The sequence below is a fragment of the Phoxinus phoxinus genome, assembly GCF_949152265.1.
Source record: "Phoxinus phoxinus genome assembly, chromosome: 1".
NCBI lineage: Eukaryota > Metazoa > Chordata > Actinopteri > Cypriniformes > Leuciscidae > Phoxinus > Phoxinus phoxinus.
In genome coordinates this window covers 13,543,793-13,569,860 of record NC_136876.1, presented here as the reverse complement: position 1 = coordinate 13,569,860, position 26,068 = coordinate 13,543,793, and the positions used below count along the sequence as shown (strand labels likewise).

The following is a 26,068-nucleotide window of genomic DNA, read 5'->3' as shown; positions in this document are numbered from 1 at the left end:
TTAAGTGGGCAGCATTGTAATAATGTTGGGTTAAAAATAACCCAACGAGTAACCCAACCATGGGTGGTATAGCACCTTCCCAACTCTGGGTTATTTTAACCCAATGCATTGGGTTAAAAGTAACCCAACAGTTAAGTTAGCTATTTATTTTTATTTATGACTTTATTTTTATTAAAAAAAAAATACACTTTGTTTTCAAATAGATTGTTTATTTGTATAAAACAATAAATATGTCTCAACAAATATATTTTTTAATTACAAACTATATATTGGGGAGTCTAGAATTCAATGTAAATATACATAATTGTATACATAAATTCAAAATACATAAGTAAACATACACATTTAACCCAACAGCTGGGTTATTAATAGAAATGACACAATGATTTTAAAAATGACCCAAAATTTTTTACTGTGCAGTGGCTTAACTAAAACTAAAACAATTAAAATATTAGCCGAAAATTAGAACACCCTTCTATGTTTTTTCATATTTCCTCTCACACTTTAATTATCTTTTTTCAATCGATATAAAAAAATAAAATAAAAACATAAGATGCAGTGGTTACAAAGTAACATTGTTGAAACCCAAAAAGAATGTAATCGTGAACGTGCAACAATGTATTGAGACATGATGTAGAGAGGGATGGAAGGGGGAGGGCCACGCCCCCAGCGCTCTCATTGGCCAGGGCTTTATTCAGCAGCTTGCCCTGTTCTTTGACGTCACGGACGTCAGTCTTCGCACATGGAATAGCGAATCAGTTGCGCTTTTGCGCTCCAGCCTAACGAACTCACGGACGCGCGAGACCAGCCGCCGCTCATCGGTGCCGCGCACGGGCTGAGGACTCTATTCCCGTACCCTATTGCAGAGTTTTTATAAATATTTTTTTATTATTATTTCATTTCTTCAGGAAGATTGTTCTTTCCTTTACGCCATGGAGAAGATGTCTCGACCTCTTCCTATGAACCCAACTTTCCTACCTCCGACTCACGGCGTCCTGAAATCCCTGCTGGAGAACCCCATGAAACTGCCCTTTCACCACGATGAAGGTATACAGATGGATAGACCTTTAGTGAGGTTTGCTTTTGGGGGGTTTAAAGAGTGTTCTGCACCAGCTGATGTTTGTCAGGCGCGGCGCGCGCTTTGCTTTCCTTGTTATCTGCGCGTAAAAGCGCGTGTGTTTTCACGCCGTTACCAGTACCTGCTCATGCATGCATGCTCTCATGTATAATCGCTTTGAGTTCTGATGTGATTTCGGGCTGGAAGTTTGTTTATTTATAAAAATTTTTGCATTGCAATAATTTTACGCGCAAACATAAATCCATTGCGCAGGGGATTTAACCGAAATGCATGATGGTATCTTTTTAAAATATGCTTATATTACAACACTTGCTCTCATAGAAGAGGAATAAATAGAGTCTACTGAACCAATACCGACTTTATGCGGATAGATGAAGTTGGCACGCAATGGAGATGATATTTTCCCTCATATTTCCCTTTAGAGGGCGCCACTGAGCTGTGTTTGTGCTTCAACAGTCCTTATCACATATTTAAAGTATAAATACAAGGTTGTTCTTGTCTTTGGTTGCACCTCCTAAGGATGACGTGCATTCGCATGATATAGCATTTGCATGCCTTTTTCAGCCCGCACACTAAAATCATGTTGATTTGGGTGCATTTTCTTTGGATTAGTTCACCCCTCATGTCATTGCAAAACTGTACTTTGTTTGTTCTCTGGAATGCTTAATGAGAAATGCTGGAAAGCAGCCACTCTTTTCCAGTGCAAGTGACTGGCACAACTGAGCATGACATGACTCAAAAGAAACAAACGGTCAAAAGTGAGATTAAAGTTGTATGATTTTGAATAAAGTGCAATATGTGGTGTGGACCACTTTTAAGATGCTTTAGAACTGCATTTTGTTAAGATATTATAAAATATATAGTACATTTTTGTAAAAAAAAAAAGAAGTGACATGACCAAAACTGAATTAGATGATTAATTGCAATCATTACTCGTTATATTATATTATATACATGATGATTAATCGTCAGCAGAATATTCACGATCGTAACAGGCCTAGTATTCCTCATTCAGTTTTGTTGAATGAAACATTTCCGTACATGTTTGGAACAACATAAATGTGCTTAAAAGATGACAGTATTTTATTTGTGTGTGTGTGTGTGTGTGTGTGTGTGTGTGTGTGTGTGTGTGTGTGTGTGTGTGTGTGTGTGTGTGTGTGTGTTTGTTTGAATGGCGACAATAATGCCTCCACCTTGTTCCTCCATGCAGGGTTCGGGAAAGAGAAAGAGAAGGAAAAGAAGTTGGAAGAGGATGGAAACGGTCTAAACACCCCTCAGTCCGCCTTCCTGGGGCCGACGCTGTGGGACAAGACCCTGCCGTACGATGGAGACAACTTCCAGCTGGAGTACATGGATTTAGAGGAGTTTCTGCTGGAGAACAATATTCCCGCCAACTCTCAGAGCGAGCAGAACCAGCCTTCCCAGCAGCCCCTGCCACCACAGCCTCCTTCCACCCCGCCGACCCCTTCAGTGGTGGATCTCAGCAACCGGGCCACCACCTCCGTTCACTCGGGGATCGGGGCCCAGAACTGCCTCCAGAGTCCCAGCAGAGCAGGTAATGTCCCGTCACTAACTCACTGACACACCCGAATATGCTTTCTCTTCACACACACACACACACACAGAAACATAAAATGGTGTTTTTTGCAGCCATGCCACAGAAGAACCAGTTTTGGTTCCCCGATGAACTTTTCAGTGAACAGTTCCTAAAAGAACCTTGGTGTAAAGAACATTCCACGAACCTTTTGTGGAACGCAGAGGTTCCGCGGATGACAATAAAGAACCTTTATTGTTAAGAGTGTATGTTGAGTTTATCGTCCTCTGCGTGTTGCGCTGGTTAAACATCAATAAAAAGTTTCAATGGCTTTCTGCACCACTTCTGTTTTCTGTCGCTCTGGAGATATCGGATCTCTGGAGCCCTTTAAAGATTCACTAACGTATAATTACCCAAAACTCAAGCTCCGGCCGGACGTCACGGGTCGCATAAGTGAGAGATTCCTTGGACTTTGCTACAGTGTGTGTTCGGTTTGAAGTCCATGTTGTCGGGTGTTTTCTTTTTTGCTAGAGGAGTTTCACACTCATGCATATAGAAGACATAAATGCATTTCTGATACTGACTCTATTGGGGCCTGTTATTATGATCGTGACATTTCTGCAACAAAAACCATAGACAGTTTATGCTGACGCAGTGTTGCCTTATACAGTGACAGGCATCTAAAAAGCATTAAAAACACGTTACAATAAGGTTTCATTAGTTAACAACAACTACTGTAACAATGAGAAATCCTTCTAAAGCATTCATTACTAATAGCAAATGTGTTACTCATTGTTAGTTCATCTTAGGCCCTGTTTACAGCTGGTGTTAAGATGTGTTTTGGTCGATCGGATCACAAGTAGACGAGGGAGACACATTCCCGTTCACACCTGGTGTTTAAGGCCCTGTTTACAAGAGAACGCTTGCAGGTGAAAACGTAAAAATATTTTATTGGATGTGCCTTTCTTTTACACGGCGACGGCGTTTTTGGGGCTTAAAAACGCAAAAAAAGTGAAACCACCCTCCAGAGTGGAAATCTTGAAAACACTCCACCGTCGCGTTCCCGTCTAAAGGGTAAAAACGGTACAAACGCAAAAGTCTGCTAGACAGTGAAGGCACCGATCTGCTCTCGTTGCGTACGTGTTTACGTCACAGGCATGCGCCAGTACAGGAAAATAACCAAACATTATCAAACTAAAATATAGCATTAATTTCATTGACAAAAAAAAAAAAATTTGAGCGACACGCGAAGAGCACCGAGGGTTAAAGCAGTAGCTTTACCGTATTAAACATGAAAAACGGTGCCAGCGGCTCTTTCACTTTCAGTGCTTCACGTTGCCACCTAGCCGCCTGGAGTGCACACTACATCGAATTTCACACACTTTTGCGTCACCATATGCACGCAGATTTCCCCCCCACAACGCTCGTCTAAACGCAGAATAAAAAGTGATAACGCAACGCCACTTTTGCGTTTTCTCTTCAGATCGTTTCCTTGTTAACATAGCCTTAATCCGTATCTTTTGTCCACTTTCAAACACTTCTGTCCTGATTTCTTCGAGGAGGCGGCCTATGAGCGGGTGAATGTATTGGCTTTTTCAGATCTTTCGATATAATGGACGAAATAAACTCCCACAATTTACATATGAACACGACGGAAAAACATACGGAGAACCGCAGGTTTCATTTCTGCTCTGAGTGAGTGTGTGTTAGAAATCTGGAATGGTGAGAGAACATTGTGATTGACCGTTCGCAAAGACCCTTAGTTACTGTCGCTATGTCCGACAAGCTACACCGCTCTCACACACACACCATTCTCACGCAGTGAAAAATACATCGCGGAACAGAGAGGAGACTGACAACACGCTGACATACAGGACAGACCAGGTTACTTTGATATTAAACAAAGTCTCACCTTTCAAATTTGGTCATTTTTTAAAAGAAATGTAAACAATAAATACCGTTTTGTGTCTCTTTAATGTGTCTGACAGATCGCTGTAGAGTCTCAGTTAAAGCTGCTCGTGAACCGATCATCTCTTCCTTCTAGTTCATTTATAGCATCAAATAAACATGAATGAACATCAGAAGGAATGTTGTTTTAACCGCGGAAAGGCGTCAGTACACTCCGCTTCTCAAGTTCAAATCCTCCCATGTTAATCTACTAACTCTCCTGACTGCTTTGTCGAACAAAATGGCGGATGGCGAAGTATGATTGGTCAGATCACCTGTCAATCAAGCTCCCTGCGAAGGGTCAATTGGTGCGTTTCTCGTCTTCAAACCAAACTTGGGTCTTCAGCCGACAGTTTAAATCCTGTCTGCTAGCGCGATTCCCATAATGTTTACGCATTAGGTCAGTAAGCAGAGTGTAGACGGCCTTTTGTGTCTGTTTGAACACATTCGATCACATGAGCGTTTACACTACGAAAGCAATCCGGTCGAGTGTTTTCAACTACCTCTGGAAGTGGTGGAAAGTGGACAAGCTCAAAACGCTTTAGACCCGTTCACACCTGTATTTAGAGTCGTCCACTTGTGATCCGATCGACCAAAACGCATCTTAATACCAGGTGTAAACAGAGCCTGAGTTCATGTATTAACTAATGGGACCTTACAGTAAAGTGTTACCAAAAAAAAAGCTCATTTTGTTATTCAAACTATGAAGGAACGGCTCATCTGCCCAAACATGACTGACAGCTCCTGAGGGCCGTTCAGAGTCAGACGTCACATTGATCAATCATTCCTTCACGAGACAGTGACTTTCACATGCTTTCACACACTTTCACAGCGCCGAAACCTGCCGTGTGAAATTAGACAAACAAACCCCCGAAGACATGCGTTACGCCTTCAATTTGATGAAAATGCAGTGCGTTAAATGGCAGGTGTGTTTACGGCTAATGTATATGGAAACCCTATGAAGTTGCGACATTCATCCCATTGACACTCTAAAGCACTTCATGACGTTAGTAATGATGAGGTATTGAAACACATATGGATGAAAAATGGATATTTGAAAGACAAACAAACACACCCAGTTCACTCCTATATATATACAGTAAATGTAGATTATGTGTGTAAATCTCACAACACACCCCTGAATGTGTAAAAATAATCATATTTTGCATAAAGAAATTATGACGATTTAGCACATTTTCACCTTAAATTCTCATGACGGCATCAATGACTTTAATACAATTGTTTTTAATGCAAATTAAAATGAAAAGCACTATAAATTGCTACCAAGGTGTATAAATACTTTACAAATTAAAATAATGAAATTGTTGCATCCGAGAGAAGTTGTGTGTAATGCGAAACCTACAGGATTTATAAGATGTGGAGACTTTACAGCCACTTGAAGGGAATAAAAGTGAAGTGTCCGTCCAGCAACCGTGTGACGGGTTTTATTAGACATCTCTCTGTACAGATCCGTTTATAGCTTTCGTTTAGCATTCCAGCTCAGTCCTCCTCAGTTACATAAGTGATGCTGTAAAACCCTCAGCCAAGTGTGACCGTCACAACCACTGGGTGTGTGTGTGTGTGTGTCTTCAGTGCTTGTTTACATTTCTGCATGTGCGTTCCCATGTGCTTCAGTCTAGACGAGCGGTTCAGGCTCTGCTCTGCACATTTCGGTTCGCGTGAAGTCAGAGCAGTGTGTGTGTGTGTGTGTGTGTGTGCTGCCATGTGATGAACACATGCTGCCGCGTGTGACGAGCAGAGAGAGAGAGCGATTGTCAAGGCCACCTGCCACTCAACAGGCTCCGCCCCTCTGCCCCGCGAGACCACGCCCCTTCGCCCCCGCCCACCTGCAGAGGCCACGCCGCCTGTCCGTTTCTCTGAAGCGCGCGGTCTTTTCTTCTCACATTGCCGGAGTCTGATTCACGTGCGGCTTTCAGTAAACGACACCAGCGCTGCAAATAAAGCATCTCTCAAACATGCATGCTGAGATATTACACGGTTTTCACAGCAAAGTGTGTGTGTATTTTGAGCCTCGTTCACACTGACTGGCCGCAGAGACGCTGGCTGTTGTTTGCCAGGTCGAGCAAAATGCAGAATTGAATTTGGTCACGCTTTTTTTTAAGGTGGCGTAGTTACATTGTACTTTACCTCAAATAAGTACCGAGTAATATTAACTGTGTACTTATTAGTTTAGCTAATAGGGTTTGATTAAGGGTTAGTCATGCTTGTAATTATGCTTAATTTTGTTATTACTATAGTAAGTGCATGTAGTAACTTGTAACTATGGCACCTTTAAAAAAAGTGTTCCCTTTAATTTTAGCATTGGCTCCTTTAGTTGAATTTGAATTGACCACAACACAGGAGTTTTACTGAATTGCAATTCACAGAAATTCAACACTAAATAATACATTCTCTCTCTGATATGTAGATCAGCTTTACAGTTCAGTACTGTCAAATTAAGAGCCATCAAATCTTTTTTTGATTTAGCAAATATTGATGTTAAATATTTTAAATACAAATATCTTTAAATTTAAAACATAAATAAATATGTATTTTGAATACATAATGTATTTGAATATATATATATATATATATATATATATATTGATATCAATTTATGGGAAATTAGTTGTTTTTCCTCTGGTCCATAAAAACGAATTAAAATATAATTACATAGGGTCTATATATATATATATATATATATATATATATATATATATATATATATATATATATATATATATATATTAAGTGGCATTTATAAATAATGATTTTTGTCGATAAAATAAAATGTTTTTGTAAATAGTGTGTGTGTGTGTGTGTGTGTGTGTGTTCCATTCAAACCAATTCAATTCAAACCCAGACAGCAACAGTGTCGGCCCAGATCCGGCACACTCTTATTCCACACTCACTTAAATGCATTTATATGAATTTAATTCTTACTTTAAATTTAAATCACACTGTAAGCGTCTGTCGGTTCAAACGCCTGTGATTAGTGGACTTCGCTCTCGATGTGCGTGAGGAACGCTTATCTTCTGCTGGCAGAGCGAAACAAGGAAGGGCAAAGGGTTATTGTTCAGCGTTGAAGAAATAATAACCTGACATCTCTGAATCGCTCATAAACCGTTCGTTTGAATGACTCGAAGCAGTCAAGCTTTAGCTGGTCAGTTTACATGCTCGAGAGTTTGGAGTCTGAAAGATCTGTGAAAGAAGTATTTTCTGCTCACCAAGGCTGCATTTATTTGCTCAAAAATACTCTAAAAAACTTAATATTGTGAAATATTATTAGAATTTAAAATATCTGTTTTCTATGTGAATTTATGTTCAAATGAAATTTATTCCTGTGATCAAAGCTGGATTTCCAGCATCATTACTCTTCAGAGTCACATGATCCTTCAGAAATATTCTAAGGATTTGATGATCAAGAAATATTTCTGATTATTATCAGTGTTGAAAACCAGTTGCTGCTTCATATTTTGTGGAAACTGGAAACATTTTCAGGATTCAGAATTAACATCATTTCTTTGAGATATAAATCTTTTATAACTGTCTATACTGTCACTTTTGATCAATTTAATACATCATTTCTTGTAAATGAAGAAACTCGGGTCGCTTCGTTCAGTCAAATTAGTTTGCTTGAGATCTTTCTTTACGATAAACTTGCTTGTCAAATGCAGTGACATTCAGGCATTTTTTTGGTTTGACTCACAGTTGTTGTCGTGTGGCTTGTTTTATCTCTGATGTGTGTTTCTCTCACGGCTCGTTTCTCCTGTTATCGGCGCTATCTCTGGTTTAAATAGAGCCAGTTAGGGCATCTTTTTCCTTCCCAGAGCGCAGACGCCTCCCTTCCCTGAGTGTGTGTGTGTGTGTATGTGTGTGTTTGAGGAAGTGAAGGCCAGGGTTCATAGAACGGTCACACTCACCAGCGGAGCAGGACTCACTCACTCACTCACTCACTCACTCACTCTCTCACTCTCTCACCCACTGATTCTCTCACTCTCTCACCCACTGATTCTCTCACTCACTCACTTACTCTCTCGCTCACTCACTCACTCACTCACTCACTCTCTCACCCACTGATTCTCTCACTCTCTCGCTCGCTCACTCACTCACTCACTCACTCACTCACTCACTCACTCACTCACTCACTCACCCACTGATTCTCTCACTCACCCACTGATTCTCTCACTCACTTTCTCGCTCGCTCGCTCACTCACTCACTCACTCACTCACTCACTCACTCTCTCTCTCACTCACTCACTCTCTCACCCACTGATTCTCTCACTCACCCACTGATTCTCTCACTCACTTTCTCGCTCGCTCGCTCACTCACTCACTCACTCACTCACTCACTCTCTCTCTCACTTACTCTCTCGCTCGCTCACTCACTCACTCACTCACCCACTCATTCTCTCACTTACTCTCTCGCTTGCTCACTCTCTCTCTCTCTCTCACTCACTCACTTACACACACAATCACTCACTCACTCACTCTCACTCGCTCCTCACTCTCTCTCTCGCTCACCCTCTCTCTCGCTCACTCACTCACTCACTCACTCTCTCGCTCACTCACTCACTCACTCACTCCCTCTCTCTCGCTCACCCTCTCTCTCGCTCACCCTCTCTCTCGCTCGCTCACTCACTCACTCACTCTCTCGCTCACTCACTCACTCACTCACTCTCTCTCGCTCACCCTCTCTCTCGCTCACTCACTCACTCACTCTCTCGCTCACTCACTCACTCACTCACTCACTCACTCTCTCTCGCTCACCCTCTCTCTCGCTCACTTACTCACTCACTCTCTCGCTCACTCACTCACTCACTCACTCACTCACTCACTCACTCACACACACTAACTCACGCAATCACTCACGCAATCACATATACTGTCATTGTTACAGCTTCATTATAGTGCAGTGCTGTCCTCAAACCTCGCCCACCAGTCGGACACTGACCTGTGATTGGTCAGCACAGCTCCACCCCCTCACCTCTGGCCTTGAAGACAAGTTCAGGCTCTCAGAGAGAGAGAGAGAGAGAGAGAGAGAGAGAGAGAGAGAGAGAGAGAGAGAGAGAGAGAGAGAGAGAGAGAGAGAGAGAGAGGTGTTTCAGTTGTGTGGAGGTCCGAGCTGTTATACAGTAATACTGTACGTCTGGAAGGACAACACACACAAATGTATATCACACACACAGGCAATCTAGGTCATGATGAAACCTCCCTGAGCAAACAGCTTGACCTTTGACCCCTGCCGTGTGTTTCTGTACAGTAACAGTTCCTCATATTAATGGGTGTTGTGTGTTGAAGCAGTTTACTGGTGTATTGCGGTTGTGTGATTCAGGCAGTGTTGTTGTGTGTTGTATTGTGTGGTGATTGCGTGTGTGGCCGTACGCCAACTCTTGTTTAATGACCCTTAAATCAGTCAAGAGTTTAATTTGATCATCTAATCCTTCACTAATGAACAGAAACACACACACACACACACACACACACACACACACACACACACACACACACATACTTCTATCTTGCATCTTGCTCGGGTTTAAAGTCTTTTTGTAAATCAATCACACAGTCGCCTTTACAGCATCAATGCAAATTCAGAAAAATTGTTATATAATGTAAAACCATATATATTTTTCAATTGATTAGTATAGTTATTAAATTATTAATATTTTGACGTGTGTGTAAATGTGTGAATATGTGTGGCTATAAGGTGTGTTAATGTGGCCCCTAGTGGTCAGAAACTGGTAGTGCATATTTACACAAAATCAACATGATATGACATTTGATCCTATTTACTTAATAAATAAAAAGATAAATGTGTCTTTGGTCACAATATAAGGTATTAATGTTGGATAATATAATAATTAAAGCTATGTTTGAAATGGTCATTTAAAGGTCAATTTAAATATTATCATTACAAAATATTAATTCTCTCTCTCTCTCTCTCTCTCTCTCTCAGTTCTCCCCTCTTCCCGTGACTCGCCCAGTCCGATAGATCCCGACTCCATCCAGGTTCCGACCGGATACGAGCCGGACCCCGCTGACCTCGCCCTCTCCAGCGTCCCGGGACAGGAGATCTTCGACCCTCGCAAGCGCAAGTTCAGCGCAGAGGAGCTGAAGCCACAGCCCATGATCAAGAAGGCGCGCAAGATCTTCATTCCTGATGATATGAAGGTAAAAACACTGACATTAAAACACACTAAGACAAATGAGGAGCACTATTATTATTTTGTCTTTCTCCAAATAGTCGTGGAAAAAAATATAACATAAAATATTATAATTATTATTATTGCACAAATATATAAAAAAAATTTGTACACATTTTGTATTTATGTTATTATTATTTGATAAACCCACTTAATTTTAAAGTATTGTTTTATTAGGGCCCAAGCCTTGAAAAGGCGAAGGCCCTATTGTTTTCCTCCGGATTATTCTTCTCTATTATTAGGGCCCAAGCCTTGAAAAGGCGAAGGCCCTATTGTTTTCCAAAGGATTATTATTTATTAGGGCCCAAGCCTTGAAAAGGCGAAGGCCCTATTGTTTTCCTTCGGATTATTCTTCTTTATTATTTATTAGGGCCCAAGCCTTGAAAAGGCGAAGGCCCTATTGTTTTTCTTCGGATTATTATTTATTATTATTTATTATTATTATTATTATTATTTTACTACCTTTTGGGCACTTTTGGGGGCCTTAACGTGCTCAAAAACTCTTGAAACTTTGCACAAATGTCAGAACCTGCGGCCATCAGGGCCCGACTGAAGCTGGGACCCGGGCGTGGCAGGGGGGCTCGCCAGCGCCCCCTGGAATGGGATTCAAAAACATGTCCATATATCAAACACGCTTGCATGAAATAATATGAAACTCGGTACACATATAGATCTCATCGGGCCGAACAACTTTCGTGCTCTAAGTTTTACGCCAGTCCAACAGGAAGTCGGCTATTATGGGTTGTATGGAAACGCATGTTCTGGCATTTGAAACACTTCTCCTAGAGAATTCATCGGATGACCACGAAACTCGGTGTGCATGAAGCCAAGACATGGAGGATGATAAATTGCGAGGGGATTTTTGATATCTCGAACGGTTTGGCTGTGGCGAGGAAACAAATTTATGGCGAATATTGGAAACAGGAAGTGTGTTATAACATCCTCATACATTAATTGATCTTGATGAAACTTCAGCAGTGTGTTCGCTGTAAGAGGCCGATCACATGGATGTGACTATTGTGAGTCAAAGTTATAGCGCCACCAACTGGCAGCAGGAAGTGTGTCACTTTCAAGATACTTTTGACCCAAGAGGGGGGGTTAGTTTTACCTACAGTCACAAAAATCTATATATGTATTCTTCTCCTTGAGCCGGACAACTTTCTAATTTACAGTCATTAGCTCAGACCAACAGAATAGGGCTATTTAATAAAAATCAAGTCATACATAGGGCTATACTGCCCTCTAGTGATGTATGACAGTCAATGCCAGCATGTAAGGTCTAAATGAGATCAAAATAGTTCAGACATAAATATATATTTATTAGAGTGACTGTGTGAGGATATTTTCCCACCGGTTAATCGACGTGTGACACCGGCGGGAGCTTTTAAATCGCTAACTTAAAAGCGAAAGTAAGTACTGGACGTCCAGTAGGAATGAACTAAAACACACTCTGTTCTGCTCGTTCCTCGCCGTGAACGCGTTATTGCTTGAATTGCGAGTTCAATAGCCTATTATTCTTAATGGAAAACAATAAAACAGTACAATGACAGATTCGCTTAAATAGTCGTTTTTACACAAAATATTCCGTCATCATCTTTTCAGTCTGCTCTTCACCCATGATGATTAATGAAATTGGACTGATCTTTGCTGCGACTCTCGTTCAACTCACGTTTTATTAAGCGGACACGTTCAGGTTTTAATAGGTTAGTGCCCGTTCTCTAACTAAACTAAATTATTTTAACACACACACACACACACACACACACACACACACACACACACACACACACACACACACACACACACACACACACACACACACGTGCATTGCAATCTCAAATCGACGGTGGAGCGCGATTATATATTTAAATCTGTATATTGTAGCCTAATATCTGTACCTAGTCACACCCCTACTCTTATTAAATGTATGCTTCATATTTCATTTTTAATGTCTAAATTTGATCAATAAATTAAATTATTTAGAATAATAAGACACTATAGGGACACCCTGTGGCTGATCAAATTAAATATTTTAAACTGAAAAATAACAATGCATTAAATAATGTTATGAGATTGTTTTAAATATAAGTTAATTAACGATCGTTGGAAAGAATGATAGGCTATACTTTTGAACATAACACTAAACCTCCTTTAAGTGTCGCAAGGCGACCGTCTTAATGAGCGAGTCATTGATTCATTCGTTCAAACGAGTCGTTTGAACGACTGAGTCATTAATGAATGAGACAGTTGTCTATTGATTGATAATTGAATCTTTGAGTCAAGCGATTCTTTCAAAAAGCGGAATCATTCACTAATGAAAAAACACTGTGAGATGCGCGATGGTTCTGCTGTGATCTTTGTTGAACTATTTTCGCTGCTGAAACAGAACAAAAACAGGAACATTGCATCTAAAGTGTAATTGACTCATTTTATGCATTTATTGAACTGTTGTATGAAATCAATGTCAATTTTTCAATTGTGATGGTGGTATTCATGAAAAGAGGACTCGTCGTGTGAGGTTGCTTAACTGTATCATGTTAGAAAATATGAAAACGCCCCATTTTTTAATTGTTCACTGGGATTATTTTGTGAGTGCTTCGCAACATTGTTACCGTGAGTAATGTATTTATAATGCACTATCGATAGCAGCTTACAATAAATGTTATAATCAGGATTTTGTTTCTTTTTTCCCCCATGTTCTAATCAGGTTGGGCAAGTAAAATTATCTTTGTCTCAACCATGCGCTTTTTAGTTTCATGATTTGGCTCTATAGTTCGGGGTGGATTGCTTGAATTGTGAGTTCAATAGCCTATTGTTCTTACAGTAAATGAAATCGGACTCCTGCTGCTGATCTTTGCTGCTTAAAATAAACAGATTACTGCTCTGTTTGAGGACAAGAAATTAAAACCAATGCAATATGATGAATGTCCAAAAGATGGCACCGACAGACTGTTTTTAAATGAGGTTGGATAATTTTTTTTTGCTTTTAAACTGTGTGTGTGTGTGTGTGTGTGTGTGTGAGAGAGAGAGATTTTGGTTGGGTGACAGTTGTAGGTTACAGTTTGACAAGAGTTTATACACTCAAAAAAATTACTCTTTGAATGAACATAAAAAAATCATGGAAAGGATTTCCACATGATTAACTTGCTTTATTTCAGCATTATGCAATTCTGTTATTCCAATTTAATGTACTTACGTTGGGTCAACTTAATTTATTAAGGTTGATTTAACTTATTTACTGTGGTTTGGCACAGCTTAATTTAATAGTGTCAGCCCAACTAATTTTAAGGTTTTCTGACATGATTCAAGAGTTTTTTATTGTCAATCATCCATTAATATTTCATTTATTTTAGTGACACATAATTAAATCGATAGACTATATAGCTAGCTATTTGCTAGCAGTAGCACATGTTAGTAAATGTTAAGATTTACATGCTCCTTCAACCAAAGCAGTTGAATGTTATGGAATCAGTCCACAGCCAAACAAAATGCTCCACTCTTCTCCACAATGGTAACCCACTGTAATTTAAATGGTTCTAATAATTCCAATGTATTTGAACATTAAACACAATTACACACTATCAAGTCTTCCCCTTTTCTAATTTTCTCAAAAAACATAAAATAACACTTAATTTGAACATTTATTCTCTCTTAATTTAACCATATGCAAAGCATGCTGGGAACTAACAAGCACCGCCCAGTTTCAGTTAATGCAACACAAATCAATCATGTAATCCAACACAAACGGATTAAGTAAATTTAATTTTATATTTAAGCAGATTGAACACAATCAAATTAAGTTAGGGCAAAATGGCAGTTGGCGTCGCACTATACCGCCACCCTCTGGATGTAAGATTTTTTTTACTTAACATAAATGGTTTGTGTTTAGACAACACGTTAGGATTTTGTACTGTTAAGATGAGACATAATTACGTGGACCTTAATAGAAAAAAACATTTCAAGTCAACAAACACAATTATTATAAGTAAACTAAATATAAATATATTATGTAAAGTGCACAACCTTCCTAGTTAATTTTTTTGAGTGTAGTTTAACAAAACACATACCGGTATATATATATATATATGTATATATAAATTTTTTTTTCTTATATGTGCCCTCGATGCGCACTTTTGCAGAACCCACACTGATGCAAGCTCTAAAGCAGACTTCTTCTCGACAGTCAAAGCGGAGTTACGTTATTGCCCGTCGTGCACAGGAACCCGAAAGGCACCGGGGTGGCGGCTTTTTATATATATATATATATATATATATATATATATATATATATATATATATAAATAAATATAGCTGCAAGCAGCGATGTAGGGCCCAAGCCGGTGGCAGCGCCAGCCCGGTGCCTTTAGTGTAACTAAAGGCACCAGGGTGCCGGTGCCACCGGCTTGGGCCCGTAATCGCTGCTTGCAGCTATATTTATTTATTATTATTATTATATTACTACCTTTTGGGCACTTTTGGGGGCCTTAACGTGCTCAAAAACTCTTGAAACTTTGCACAAATGTCAGAACCCGTGGCCATTAGAGCCGGACTGAAGCTGGTACCCGGGCGTGGCAGGGGGGCTCGACAGCGCCCCCTGGAACGCGGTCCGAAAACTTGGTCCATAAATCAAACACGCTTGCGTGTAATAATATGAAACTCGGTACACTTATAGATCTCATCGGTTCATATATACTTCATGCTCTGACTTTTTACCCCAGCCCAACAGGAAGTCGGCTATTTGGCGTAGTTTAAAAAACACATGCAATGGAATTTAAAATACTCCTCCTAGAAAATTCAACCAATCACCACGAAACTCGGTGTGCATGAAGTCAAGACATGGAGGATGATAAATTGCGAGGGGATTTTTGATATCTCGAACGGTTTGGCCGTGGCGAGGAAACGAATTTATGGCGAATATTGGAAACAGGAAGTGTGTTATAACATCCTCATACATTAACTGATCTTGATGAAACTTCAGCAGTGTGTTCGCTGTAAGAGGCCGATCACATGGATGTGACTATTGTGAGTCAAAGTTATAGCGCCACCAACTGGCAGCAGGAAGTGTGTCACTTTCAAAAAGCTTTAAAATCACCCTCTTATTTTTACCCGATTTGCTTCAAACTTCATCTGTATAATGTAAACACACGACAGATGTAGACCTGTGAAAGGATTATTGATATCTTTAATACTGTCGCCATGGCAATGCTTTAAACTTTTATATTCTTTTTGGATGCATTTGAGGCTCTTAACATGCTTCAAATTGCATGAAACTCAACATGCATTTGACATTTATTGCCTAGTACACTTGTGCGAAGTTTCAGAAACGGGCGTGGTAAGGGGCTCAGTAGCGCCACCTTTAGTCAAAAATGGGGTATTAGTTTTACCTACAGTAACAAAAATCAGTATGGATATTGTTCTCCTCGAGCCGGACAACTTTCTAATTTACACTCATTAGCCCCGACCAACAGGAAGTCAGATATTTTGGTTTGAATGGGAGAATATCTGAGAATTTTGCCAGTCTCTCTGTGTCTGTGTGTGTGAGAGAGGAGGGGGGCTTTATGTTAACCCTTTCTCTGCAGTGTGCGACTTCTCGGGCACTTATGGGGCCCTTAACGTGCTCAAAAACTCTTGAAACTTTGCACACAGGTCAGAACCCACGGCCATCAGGGCCGGGTTGAAGCTGGTACCTGGGCGTGGCATGGGGGCTCGACAGCGCCCCCTGGAATGAGATTCGAACACTTGTCCATATATCAAACACGTTTGCATGTAATAATATGAAACTCGGTACACATTTAGATATCATCGGGCCGAACAACTTTCGTGCTCTAAGTTTTACGCCAGTCCAACAGGAAGTCGGCTATTATGGGCTGTATGAAAATGCATGCCCCTGGAATTTGATATACTCCTCCAAGAAAAATTATCCTATCGCCACCAAACTCGGTCAGATGAAGTAAAGACATTGAGGACGCTAAATTGCGGACGGATTTTTGATATCTCGAACGGTTTGGCCGTGGCGAGGAAACAAAGTTATGGCGAGAAAAGAGAAACACGATGTGTTATAACGTCTTCATACATTTATTGATCTTGATGAAACTTCAGCAGTGTGTTTGTTGTAAGAGGCCGATCACATGGATGTGACTATTGTGAGTCAAAGTTATAGCGCCACCAACTGGCAGCAGGAAGTGTGTTACTTTCAAGATACTTTTGACTAAAGTGGGGGGGTTATTTTTACCTACAGTCACAAAACTCGGTCTGTATATTGTGCTTATCGATCCGGACAACTTTCTCATTTACAGTCATTAGCTCCAACCAACAGGAAGTCAGATATTTTGGTTTGAATGTGGTTTTGTCTCTCTCTGACAGAGTTCCCCCTGCCATTCTCTCTGTGTGTGTGTGTGTGTGTGTGTGTGTGTGTGTGTGTGTGTGTGTGTGTGTGTGTGTGGGGAGGGAGGGAGGGAGGGAGGGCACACACACAGACAGCCCCCCCTTTTCTGTGTGTGTTTGGAGGGGAGCAGAAAGACTCACACTGATACAAGCTCTAAAGCAGACTTCTTCTCGACAGTCAAAGCGGGGTTACGTTATTGCCCGTCGTGCACAGGAACCCGAAAGGCAACGGGGTGGCGGCTTTATATATATATATATATATATATATATATATATATATATATATATATATATATAAATAAATATAGCTGCAAGCAGCGATGGAGGGCCCAAGCCGGTGGCAGCGCCAGCCCGGTGCCTTTAGTGTAACTAAAGGCACCAGGGTGGCGGTGCCACCGGCTTGGGCCCGTAATCGCTGCTTGCAGCTATATTTATTCTTCTTCTTCTTCTTCTTTATTATTATTATTATTTTACTACCTTTTGGGCACTTTTGGGGGCCTTAACGTGCTCAAAAACTCTTGAAACTTTGCACAAATGTCAGAACCCGCGGCCATTAGGGCCGCGCTGAAGCTGGGACCCGGGCGTGGCAGGGGGGCTCGGCAGCGCCCCCTGGAATGGGATTCAAAAACATGTCCATATATCAAACACGCTTGCATGTAATAATATGAAACTCGGTACACATATAGATCTCATCGGGCCGAACAACTTTCGTGCTCTAAGTTTTACGCCAGTCCAACAGGAAGTCGGCTATTATGGGTTGTATGGAAACGCATGTTCTGGCATTTGAAACACTTCTCCCAGAGAATTCATCCGATGACCACGAAACTCGGTCAGCATGAAGTCAAGACATGGAGGATGATAAATTGCGAGGGGATTTTTGATATCTCGAACGGTTTGGCCGTGGCGAGGAAACAAATTTATGGCGAATATTGGAAACAGGAAGTGTGTTATAACATCCTCATACATTAACTGATCTTGATGAAACTTCAGCAGTGTGTTTTTTGTAAGAGGCCGATCACATGGATGTGACTATTGTGAGTCAAAGTTATAGCGCCACCAACTGGCAGCAGGAAGTGTGTCACTTTCAAAATGCTTTGAAATCACCCTCTTATTTTTACCGATTTGCTTCAAACTTCATCTGTATAATGTAAACACACGGCAGATGTAGACCTGTGAAATGATTATTGATATCTTAAATACTGTTGCCATGGCAACGCATCAAACTTTAATATTCTTTTTTAAAGTTTTTGAGACTCTTAGCATACTTGAAATTGCATGAAACTCGACAGACACTTTACATTTATTGCCTAGTACACTTGTACAAAGTTTCAGAAACGGGCGTGGTAAGGGGCTCAGTAGCGCCACCTTTAGTCAAAAATGGGTTATTAGTTTTACCTACAGTAACAAAAATCGGTATTTATATTTATCTCCCCGAGCCGGACAACTTTCTAATTTACAGTCATTAGCTCCGACCAACAGGAAGTCATATATTTTGGTTTGAATGTGATTTGATGGGAATTTTGCCAGTCTCTCTCAGTGTCTGTGTGTGTGAGAGAGGAGGGGGGCTTTATTTTAACCCTTTCTCTGCTGTGTGGGACTTCTCGGGCACTTTTGGGGCCCTTAACGTGCTCGAAAACTCTTGAAACTTTGCACACAGGTCAGAACCTGCGGCCATCAGGGCCGGCCTGAAGCTGGTACCCGGGCGTGGCAGGGGAGCTCAACAGCGCCCCCTTGAACGTGGTCCGAAAACTTGGTCCATATATCAAACACGTTTGCATGTATTAATATGAAACTCGGTACACATATAGATTTAATCACGCCGAACAACTTTCGTGCTCTAAGTTTTACGCCAGTCCAACAGGAAGTCGGCTATTATGGGTTGTTTAAAAAACGAATCCCCCTGGAATTTTATATACTCCTCCTAGAAAATTATTTCGATCGCCACCAAACTCGGTCAGCATGAAGTCAAGACATTGAGGATGCTAAATTGCGGACGGATTTTTGATATCTCGAACGGTTTGGCCGTGGCGAGGAAACGAATTTATGGCGAATATTGGAAACAGGAAGTGTGTTATAACATCCTCATACATTAACTGATCTTGATGAAACTTCAGTAGTGCGTTTTTTGTAAGAGGCCGATCACATGGATGTAACTAATGTGAGTCAAAGTTATAGCGCCACCAACTGGCAGCAGGAAGTGTGTTACTTTCAAGATGCTTTTGACTAAAGTGGGGGGGTTATTTTTACCTACAGTCACAAAACTCTGTATGTATTTTGTGCACATCGAGCCGGACAACTTTCTCATTTACAGTCATTAGCTCCGACCAACAGGAAGTCAGATATTTTGGTTTGAATGTGGTTTTGTCTCTCTCTGACAGAGTTCCCCCTGCCATTCTGTGTGTGTGTGTGTGTGTGTGTGTGTGTGTGCGTGTGTGTGTCCGCCTGTCTGTCTGACCCCCCCCCCCCCCCCCCCCCCCCCCCCACCGTGTGTGTCTGTGTGTGTGGGGAGGGGGGCAGAAAGACTCTATTAAAAATAGGTATATTGTGCCATCTAGTGTTTTATACTATGTATACATGTGTTTTTTCTTTTAAACAAGTGTTTGAAAGTACAGTAATTTCAATGAATATATATACCACACTTCATAGGAATTTTCGGTGTTGTGTACTTACAATGGCTGCTGATTTCATGTGTCCGTTAAGTCCATGAGACTGTAGGGTGTCTAATTTTTCATTTTAGGTTTCAGAAGGGTGCTCACGCATACTTTGTGGTTGATATGTGCCCTCGATGCGCACTTTTGCAGTCAAAGCGGAGTTACGTTATTGCCCGTCGTGCGCAGGAACCCTAAAGGCACCGGGGTGGCGGTTTTTATATATAGTACTATTTATAGTATTTATTTACTATGGTATATATATATAGCTGCAAGCAGCGATGAAGGGGCCAAGCCGGTGGCACCGCCACCTTGGTGCCTTTAGTGCAACTAAAGGCACCGGGGTGGCGGTGCCACCGGCTTGGGCCCGTAATCGCTGCTTGCAGCTATATTTATTTTTATGTTTAACCCTTGTCCCATTCTTTTATATTTAAAAAAAACACAGTATATTTACATTATTTATTTTCTATATTTCTTTAATAAAAGTAGTTGCTTTACTTTTTGCAAATGCTGTGCCAATATAATAAATGTTCACAATCATTCTAAAAAGTCAAACATAATCATAATAATTAATTATGATTCTTTAATTTAATAGATGGGAAAACCTCCACTGTCAATATTAAACTTTTTTTTATTATTTATTATTATTATTTTTCACAACAGTCTGTGAGTTCTGATGGATCAAATCTATCCGTCAGGAAACATGACCGTACACTCAAAAAAAATGCTGGGTTGTTTTAACCCAATTTTGGGTCAAATATGTACAAACCCAAACGTTGGATCAAAAATGCAATTAAAAAATTTAACCCAATGGCTTGGTTTGTCCATATTTGACCCAAAATTGGGTTAAAGCAACTGAGTGTAGCCAATCAGAAAGCCAGTTATGCGTCATGTGACTCTGTGGTCTAATGTTAGTATACATAAATATCTCAAAGACTGACAAAAAAAGTCTTAAAAACTCCTAAACTGTTTATGTTTGAAACGTGTTTCGATTTAACGATGAATGTATCATTTTTGCGTCACCAGCAAAAAAAATTCCAAACGGAATTGTGAAAATAATTATGTTTTTCTTTTCTTTTTTGTGAACAATTGTGTTTATTGAGCAGTCAGTTCAATATAATATACAACATATTAAAGTGTAACCCACCCACCAGGTAGAATAATTATGTTTTTCTGATTTGTTTGTCTCTCCGTCCTTGAGCAGGATGACAAATACTGGGCACGGCGTAGAAAGAACAATTTCGCGGCCAAGCGGTCCCGGGACGCTCGCCGGCTGAAGGAGAACCAGATCGCGATCCGCGCGGGATTCCTGGAGAAGGAGAACCATGCGCTGCGACAGGAGGTGGCCGACCTGAGGAAGGAACTCGGCCGCTGTAAGAACGTTCTGGCCAAATACGAGGCGCGACACGGCCCTCTGTGAGCCCCGCCCACCCCCACACAAGCCCCGCCCACATCCACAAAGCCCCGCCCCTCCAGGAACTTCTGCGTGCCCCTTTAAGAGGCGCCAAATCCTCCTTTAATTTTTCACGTTTCTCTTTTCTTTTCTCTCTCGGTATTTGAGTTTATGTGTTTATCATGTGTGTTTCGGTGTCTGTCTTTCTCCTCTCAATCTCACTTCTCTCGCTCGCTCTCTCTTTCCTTTCATTTGTTTGTTCGTCCATTTATTCCTTCACCAACGACGGATCGTTTATTTCGGAAATGATTCTACATGGTTTCTCTGGAACGTTTCAAACACAGACTGATAAATGTTTTCCTCGCTTCTCGCCCTCCTGTCTGTCAATCATCCGCTCGGTCCATCCCCCTCTCCCCGGAGGCTCCGCCCACTTCCTGTTTTTGTGTATATTATTGTGTTTTAGTTGAATAGCTGTAACGCACCGACACCTTTCGTTCTGTAAAAGTGTGTGTAATAACACTAGCTAGTGTCAGAACATGATGTTTGTTCTTTGTGTTTTGTCTGTTTAATTTTCATCATTACTTTTTAAACCAACACCAGCGTAGTTTTTTTTCTTTTTTTTTTTTCTCCGTCTTTCCTGCATTGTCCATGGAGCAATAAGCCTGAATCTCTTCAGAGGGCAAAACACATGAAATGTAAGCTGTAAAAAGTTTCTGCAAAGCCTGTTTCATAGCGCCATCATGTACTCCTCATAACTTTGCTGTACGTGCAGAAACTTTTCCCTCCAGAAATGCTGAATCCATTATTTGTCTCTTTCTCTCTCGCTCTCTAACTCCCTGCACTAATGCGTGTTTCACAATCTGATCTGGTGCGATGTTTCTACCTACACTATAATCTGCCTGATAATATATTTATGGACTTTTTTTTTATTTTTGAGATCCCCCCCCCCGAAACTTTCAGCTGTTAATTACTACAATTGTTATAGCCGTTCTTATTGTTATGACTGTATAGTACTTTTCCCTTATTGTTTTATTGGATATTTCAGCATGACTATTGTTTCAGAGTTGCGGCTTCAAGCTAACTGTAAATGGGTCTTTTTTTCTTTTATTTTTTTAGAATGGACGTTTATTCTCTCCTCTTATTATTTTTTTTTAAATCCAGAGCATGTTTCAGAATTTTTGTTTGTTTTCAAAATTTGTAGTGACTTTTCTTTCTTTCTTTAGTAGCTTTTGCGCGTCTGTATGACTGTGATGAATGTGTTTGAAGAGGCGCTCGATAAGCAGGACGGTGTTGTCTCAAATACTGTGGTTAAAACCCAATCAGTTTGTTTACTGCAGACCAAAAGATACAGCACACAGATTTATTGATAAAACAGAGTTTTAATGTTTATATATATATATATGAAAACGATTCTATAAGTTGCTTTTTTGTACAGTATTTTTTCCTATATAATACTGTTTGAATATTTCCAAGGCACAACCAATCCAGAGTAGTACAAGAGAAATATATAATAGCGTATATATCTACATCTATCTATTATTCAGAGCTAATTAAAATAGTTTTTGATTATGAAGTATATAACAGGGAGGAAAAACGCAACCCGCGATTATGTCCTCAATTCTGGGCATTAAAAACCTTCTGCACCCTCGTTTTTTCAGATAGCCTTTAGTATTCTGTCTCAGGGAACACTAGCAGCCGGACCTCACACCAGAACATAAAGATTATATATATATATGTATATTGTTCAGAAAGTACATCAGTAGCTTTTTTCCTGTAGGAAGAAGCTGCCTTTCCTCAGTATAACGGTAATGGACCTTCATTATACACACCGCATCTGCAGCATTGCTATTGGTTCTTTGAATGGAAGTCTAAAGGCTACACTTTCTAGTCTATACAATTGAGTCTTTTGCAAAGCAGAGTGTTGATAATGAATGTTTAGTGCGGCAGCTTTTGCTTGGGTTGAATGTTATAAAAGTCGTGTCAATGGAGTCACTGGGTACGTTCGGACTATACTACTATTTCTGCAGAATATACAGTGTGTAGTATGAGTATGTGAAGTTAATTCTGGAGCGTACCAGGGTTTTTGTAAGGCACGTGTCCTGTAGAAGTTTTTCTGGTCTGAGATCAGTTTTCTCTGTCTGTTCTAACAGATGACGCAGGTTTTAAACCCGAGACGACTGATCTCAGGTCAGGTTTGATTGCTGTTCCTGCTGGTGACTTCATTGTCGACAGTAAAAGTCCCCGTCTGCCCCAGTTTAGGCTAAAATTCAGATGTGCATATAGTTGAGTATCGATTGAGGGCAGAAATGGCACTTTTTTTGTTGTTGTTTCTTTTAATTTCCCTTTATTTTTTCATGTCTGTTTGTTTCTTTTTTGTATAAATGCAGATGTGAGACACGTGTATGAAGCCCTGTGTAGACTGTGTCCAAATGTACAAAACTTAAATAAATCCAGGATTAAGCCAAACCGCTTCTCGTGAATAATGCCCCGTGAAAAACCTCCCTGAGGGCAAGAGGAAGACCCAGCCGAGTTTTCAGCATCTCACCAATGTGTTCCTCTCCTTGTTAGATGGGGAAAGTATTAAATGGTTTTATAGTCACCTTGAAAATCCAAATCATCCTGCCTTGATGTGCTATCAGACTTACCATAAATATGGCGGTCCTAGGCGGAAATTAGACATGAATAATGAACTCTCAAGTCGTGTCAAATTTGGATACCGGAAGTTTATTGCTAGGCGGACCATACATTTTAAAAACGGCGGAGGAGAGAACTATTGAATGTCGTCGTCTTAGCGAAATTTCGCGGACATCAAAGGTCCGTTGTCTATTAGCGTATGTATTCAGCTCACAGAGAAGTCACTTACTTACAAAACAATCGCTTTTTGTTGTCGTGACCAACGTGAACACGAGTGAAATTGCGCGTGAAACCTTGTTTTCACCCTCACGTGAAACTCCAGAACAATCGGTTTCCTTTGGCGGGATTTCACAGAGAAACGGGAAACGCGACCGCGCACCTTTACCCACAACTTACATTGCTTTGTCTTTCCGTTACAGTCGTTGGGTTAGAAATAATAACCCAATCCAACTATGGATTGGTACATAGCTCCTTCCTATCTGTGGGTTATTTTCACACAATGAATTGGGTTAACAGTAACCCAACATTTGAGTTTACTATTTTTTTTTCATGACATTATTTTAAAAGATTAAAATATGTACTTGTGTTAAACAGATAGTCAATCTGTATTTGAAAACTAGTATTTTTCAATTACACACTGAATATTGGGGAGTCTATAGCATTTAAATTAGGCTAAGTAATTGTGTACATATTAAATTCAAAATACACTGCAGAACCGCATTTAACCCAACTGCTGGGTAATTACTAAAATAACCCAATGATCTTAAAAATGACCTAACATTTTTTTGAGAAATAACCCCGCATAGTGACCTAATAGCATATGTATATGTTTATATGCGTAAAAAAAAAAAAAAAAAAAAGTTTACCATATACAGGTTTTGGTCAAATAATGCTTTTTTTTCGCTTTGTAAAATATGTATAATTTGATATTACTATATATCTTTTACAAACCTCAGATTTGTCTGCAAGCGGACTGTGTAAATGTATGGTTGTCATCAACACTGTTTTATTAAAAATCCATTGGATATTGATTAAATACATTTTGGCTTTCATATTAATTCCCGCCAAAATAGGCATAATCCTCCATGTCTCCATGATTCATATTCTTTCCGACAACGAAGCACTTCAGATGTGGGAAGTGGACTCTTAAAAATGAAAAGGTTACAAAAGGAGTGTTTCGTATAGCAATGCCATTGAAGAACCATGTTGGGTTCCCATGAGAACCTTTCAGTGAAGAGTTCTTCAAATAGCCTAACCATGTTTTTTTCTTAGTGTGAAGAACAATTTAATAATCTAAAGGACCCTTTTCCACTGAAGTACCTTTTTGTGCAGTGGAAAGGTTTCATGGATGTTTAAGGTTCTTCATGAAACCATCAATGCCAATAGTAAACCTGCATTTTCAATAGTGTAGGACATTTCCGATAGCATGTGAAGGCATCATACAAACGCAAGTCCAACTCAATCTAGACGGTTTGGCAATAGATTGCATGAGCAGATATTCTTGTATTCATACTTTTCTGGCGTCCATAATCTCATAAGGACAGGGAAGGACACAGCAGTGAGATTGTGGGAAACAGGCTGGCGTCTCCCTTTGGTAAAATTCACTACCTCAGTCCTGAAAGGAACCTAGAAGAACCATATTGAACCTGTTTAGTTCAGTGCCTTGAATTACCACAGACGATTCCACACACATATTTTAAAGCTTAAATTACTTGGACCGGATCGGACCTGCACAGAAAGGGCTCCCCCCGCTGAAAATCCCGGCCCTTACTTTACACATATGTATTTCTCAAGGGAGCCGCCGTATTGAAGGCAACACCTGCGAGAGACGTCAAAGCTGGAGATGTTTGATCTTGTGTGTCATTGCAATGGAAGCAGAAACCCGAACCTTTTGCTCTCTGCTGCCACCTTTTGACCCCTTATCTCTCTCTGTACATTTAGTGTCCAATAAAGTCTTCAGTTTTCTCTCAAGATATGTGCTTTTCTGTCTTTTTTCATAACTCTTAGATTGTCTGAATGGGAGGCCTTGAAGCTATTATTTGTGCATGCTTTAATAAAATTCAAAAGGCCTTCACTTGAAAACATAAATGGTAGCTTGGCTTGAAGTGCTTTATAACCTGTCCTGTTCTATGTCTGTCATGTGATGTTTCCAAGTGAAAGTACATAAAGTACACACACAAAAAATGCGGGTTCAATTCCGGGGTAGGAAGCAAGTTACATTGATTTAAAAATCACATTTCTATT

General features: G+C 40.3%; 1 protein-coding gene across 2 annotated transcripts; it reads left to right on the top strand.

Annotated features, from left to right (window-relative positions):
• The first annotated feature begins 719 nt into the window (after positions 1-719).
• Positions 720-25,797, top strand: hlfa (HLF transcription factor, PAR bZIP family member a). Of its 2 annotated transcripts, none has more exons than XM_079609488.1 (4): positions 720-1,047; positions 2,289-2,633; positions 10,519-10,733; positions 21,002-25,797. In XM_079609488.1, the coding sequence occupies exons 1-4, from the start codon at positions 933-935 to the stop codon at positions 21,215-21,217; spliced, it is 891 nt and encodes a 296-aa protein (XP_079465614.1). In that variant the 5' UTR covers positions 720-932; the 3' UTR covers positions 21,218-25,797. The 2 variants fall into 2 exon arrangements, with proteins under 2 accessions (XP_079465614.1, XP_079465613.1); XM_079609487.1 differs by having other exon boundaries at positions 732-1,047; positions 20,999-22,339.
• The last annotated feature ends 271 nt before the right edge of the window (positions 25,798-26,068 follow it).